Source organism: Oratosquilla oratoria, chromosome 19, assembly GCF_046742065.1.
Source record: "Oratosquilla oratoria isolate Oo_2021 chromosome 19, ASM4674206v1, whole genome shotgun sequence".
NCBI lineage: Eukaryota > Metazoa > Arthropoda > Malacostraca > Stomatopoda > Squillidae > Oratosquilla > Oratosquilla oratoria.
In genome coordinates, this window is record NC_134795.1 from 44,487,235 (window position 1) to 44,491,810 (window position 4,576).

General features: G+C 34.9%; 2 protein-coding genes across 2 annotated transcripts; both read left to right on the forward strand.

Annotated features, from left to right (window-relative positions):
- Positions 1-236: 236 nt before the first annotated feature.
- Positions 237-785, forward strand: LOC143035609 (protein FAM200A-like). The gene has a single exon (XM_076202476.1). It carries the CDS (start codon positions 237-239, stop codon positions 783-785), a length of 549 nt encoding a protein of 182 aa, XP_076058591.1.
- Positions 786-874: 89 nt separating this feature from the next.
- Positions 875-4,220, forward strand: LOC143035610 (uncharacterized). The gene is made up of 2 exons (XM_076202477.1): positions 875-920; positions 3,643-4,220. Exons 1-2 carry the CDS (start codon positions 875-877, stop codon positions 4,218-4,220), a joined length of 624 nt encoding a protein of 207 aa, XP_076058592.1.
- Positions 4,221-4,576: the final 356 nt, after the last annotated feature.

The following is a 4,576-nucleotide window of genomic DNA, read 5'->3' on the forward strand; positions in this document are numbered from 1 at the left end:
CAGTGGAATTGTCTTGGGCATATGTAGTGGATCTTTTGTGCTCCGTTAATTTGTTGTTAAGATACCTACCGGTTTGTCCAAGATACACTAAATCACAGTCTTATAAGATAGGCTATAACCTCCTAGAGCAGGGGTTCCCAACCGGTGGGTCGCGACCCCCTGGGGGCTCGAGAAGTCTTGGCAGGGGGGTCGCGTAGCCTTGTTAGAAGAATCTATTCAAAGAACTATGCAATGACATGAATGCTAACCACGAATTCCTTCTCTTCTACACAGCAGTACGTTGGTTGTCGAAAGGAAATGTTATTAATCGTGTCTTTGAAATGAAAGATGAAATAATGCTATTCCTGGAGACTCAAGGAAGGAAAGATATTGTTGTTCACTTCGAAGATGAAGCATGGAATAAAAGGGTTGCGTACCTAGCCGACATTTTTGACCAGCTTAACAAGCTCAATTTGAAGCTTCAAGGAAGGGAAACGCATGTTCTCCTTTTTCAAGATAGTCTTCGGGCCTTTGTTTCCAAACTGCAGATCTGGGGTCAGAAAACCAATATTGGAAACATCACTATGTTTGAAAAACTTTGTGGAGTGATGGATGAGTCTCAGATCCAACTGGATCAGTTCCTCAAGGATGAGATTACCGAATATCTTCAGTCTCTAGAAAGGAAGTCGAGCGTTACTTCCCTGAGCTATCACAGAAACAAGAGGCCCTGGAAAGGAACCCATTTTCTACTGAGCTTGATGTATCCAGCATCCCAGATGAAATCCAAGATGAATTTTTGGATCTAAGGAACGACTCTTCCGCTCATGATCTCTTCAAGGTAAAATCAGTGACTCAGTTCTGGTGCACTATATATCAGTCATACTCCAAAGTCAGCATGATAGCTTTATGTGTCCTTGTTCCACTTGCTTCTACCTACTTGTGTGAGGTAGGATTTTTCACTCTTGTCATTATAAAAACAAAGAATAGGAACAGATTGGATGATGGAGATGGCATGAGACTGGCTCTAACAAACTTTCGGCCACGAATTTCAAAGCTTGCTGCTTAAATGCAACATCAGGAATCCCACTAGCTGGGTTGGATAGCTGTTCAAACCTATGTTAATATAATTTTAAGAAATATATGTTCTTTTTGTGAATTCAGGTTGGACCAATTGATTTAATTTGCTAACAAATAATTACAGCATTTTTCAATATTTTCTTAGATGTTCCTTTTCCTCTCCTTAACAGAATATTAGAGGTATATATATATATATATATATATATATATATATATATATATATATATATATATATATATATATATATATATATTACCACCAGTAAAAATGAACTAACGAAGCAGAGCGCTTTCGTATAATCAGTCTTCAGTGTATTAGCACTAAAGATGTAATTATACGAAAGTGCTCTGCTTTGTTAGCTTTTTTTCCTGGTGATTACTATATATATATATATATGTATATATATATATATATATATATAAAAATATATATATATATATATTTATATATATATATATATATATATATGTATATATATATATATATATATATATATATATATATATATATATATATATTGACGACTAGGGGAAGAGCCAGGTTAAAAAAACTGAGTTCTAATAAAAGAATGATTATTTCCTTCAAACAGAAACAAAAACAACAAGATCGAAAGAATAGAGGTCGCCAAGCGAGCATAAATTACAAGATCCGAAACACAATAATGTTCATAATATCAAAAGAAACGTAAAAGTATATATGCATCAGACAATGGGTCCTATAAGACATAAATGGCTAAATTCGCCTGGACATATGTAAATCTATAGTTGATCAAATATCGACATTCAATAGAAAATAGTCTTCACAAAGACAATACATAGTAAGGTCGAGAAATATCGACCATTTGAATGGGAACATAAGCCCTACGTAATATCTTTTGTAAAAAAAATACAAAGTCGAGAAAATTCTACGACTAAAAGTCTAAGTCCAGCAAAGTGGAAAAGTACTAGCATAAGGCTAGACAAAGTATGAGATTAGTTAGTAAGGGACTCTGTATAAACAGAGACAAATTTTCCGTTGCAAACACCAATATATATTCACTTCCCGGCTAGATAATGAAGGGCTGCCAAATATCGCCAGATGCAATGATCTACAAGGATTTAGAATATATCCACGGACATATTCTTTACAAAAAAGGGCATACAAAATAATATATAATAAAGTTACCTTGTCAATCTTAGATACAAGACGAAACTTAATAGTTTTTATATGAAAATCTATACATTAATACATACGTAAATGGAAGCTGGAACGCTGTTGCCAAAACTTACGCTCCCACGCAACTTTTAGCCAGAGCGCACGGGGACAGGTGCAGCTTTCGTTCTCACACCAATGCTTGCGACCTCCGAAATCAAGGAAAATATGCAATTTCCCAAATATTGGGTAAATCAGTTCCTAAGATTGACAGGATAGATCCATAAGATAATACACATACACAAATCCTTATGTAATGAATGGAACACGTTGACAAAGCAAAAGAAGAACGAAATACGTATATAAAAGTAGAAATAACTAATTTGACAGTCTTCATACGTCGCGTTGACGGTTTGCTCGGAAGGCGAGTACATGCCCATACCGTGGGAAAGCCGGCATATCTCGCAACTTATCAAAAGTCTACAATGTTTTAGTTCTTAACTACAACGGGTCTATAGTCGTAACTATATATATATATATACATATATATATATAAGTATATATATATACATACATATAATATATATATATATATATATATATATATATCTATATATATATATATATATATATATATATATATATATATGGGTAAGTAACCACCAAGAAAAGTAAGCTAACGAAGCAGAGCGTTTTCGTATAATTACATCTTCAGTGCCGATACTAAGAAGGAATTTCAAAATGAAGAAACAAGGTAGAGAATATATGACTGATTGAGACATGGTGAAGAGGGAATTCGAAGAGGTAGTGAAAGAAGTACACGTGACATTTGATGCCGTCTTGGTAACCAACAAGTATGGGACAATTGCTCATAAATGGTACATTACAATTTAGATAATTTTTTAATTTCATGGCAAATATAACTATCTAATTTGTGCAAACCTTGATGGAGATTAAATCAAACTGCATTCAATTAAATTTCTTTCTGTGATGTTATTGTTGTATGTAATGGCTAGCGTTATCCCAGTTAACTGGGTGGTCAAAATGGTTCATGTGGTTGAATATGCCGCTAGATTGATTCCCCTCTCTAAGGTATTTCTTGTGTTGATTGGTTCGTGTTTTGAGTGTTTTAGCTGTCTGACCAACATAAAACTGATTACATGATTTACAAGGTATTTTGTACACAAACCCTTTATCATTACTGACAGAATTATTATTAAAAACTGTATTAATGTTGAAACTTCGTAATATATTTGGAATGTTTTGCAAGTTCTCTTGGTACGGTAAAATTAACAAGTTATTCATATTGAAAGTTTGAGTTGACCTACGGTTATGAAAGATTCTTTTAGCATAATTACAAGATGATATCATGAAACCGTTTGGCAACATGGTATGAAGGGGTGTCTTTTTCTAAGATTATAAACCAGATAAATCTTCCTGCTTTGTATTCCTAGACAAAGACATCTATCTTCAAAAGTGTAATGACATCCTGAAAGACCGTACTAAGTTTAAAAGAATTTCCCGTTACCCTATTGAAAACTTAAAGAAAAAGTTAAACAAACTTATCTCTGTAGTGAATGCAGTAATTTGTGTTTTTCAACCCGGTTACTTCTATGGTTATGTAAAAAATCACAAAGAGGGAAACCCTCTTGGGCCAATTATTTTCCAAATTCACACCCCTTCATACCATGTTGCCAAACGGCTTCATGATATCATCTCCCCTTACATCCCCAAAACTTATTCCCTCCGCTCTACCGAGGAATCTGTAGATATCCTACGAGTTGATAAAACTGATGGAATCCTGACTCAAAATCTTTTCACTGAAATTCCTGCGATAAGAACCATCAATATCATTTTTGACTATGTATATCACAATAGTGACATCCCATCTCCCCATATCCCTGAGTCAACTTTAAAAGAATTACTTTTCACTTGCATCACAGAAATTCCATTCAGGTGCACAGAAGGAAATTTATACGTTCAGCAAAACGGCGTAGAGATGGGGGTCATCATAAGGTGTCCTCTTCGCTGAAGCCTTCCTGACTGCTGTAGAAAGATCAGCCTTCCATGACGGAGAGTTAAAACCATCTATCTACTGTAGATACGTCAACACCCCTTCAGCTGTTTTATTAGAGAATTTATGGTGCCGCCTTCAGGTAACTTCAGGCCTAACTTTCACCACAGAAATGAATAATAACGGTGTCACAGATCACTTGTGACTCACAAATTTTGGCTGAATTATACATATACATAACCAGCTGATTTAACTGATAAATCAATTACAGTTGGAGGGAACGGAGTGGTTTGGAAGAGTATTACAGACTTGCGTAATTGAAGCTAGAAACTCTGAAGCTTCAAATCTCCGAAACTTCGAAACTCGGAAGCTCC

Excerpts from the sequence above, each read along its gene's own strand:
- LOC143035609 (XM_076202476.1), top strand. The coding sequence starts at position 237 with ATGAATGCTAACCACGAATTCCTTCTCTTCTACACAGCAGTACGTTGG.
- LOC143035610 (XM_076202477.1), top strand. The coding sequence starts at position 875 with ATGATAGCTTTATGTGTCCTTGTTCCACTTGCTTCTACCTACTTGT. Across the intron at positions 921-3,642 it reads ACTTGCTTCTACCTACTTGT|ACAAAGACATCTATCTTCAA; the intron begins GTGAGGTAGGAT and ends TTGTATTCCTAG.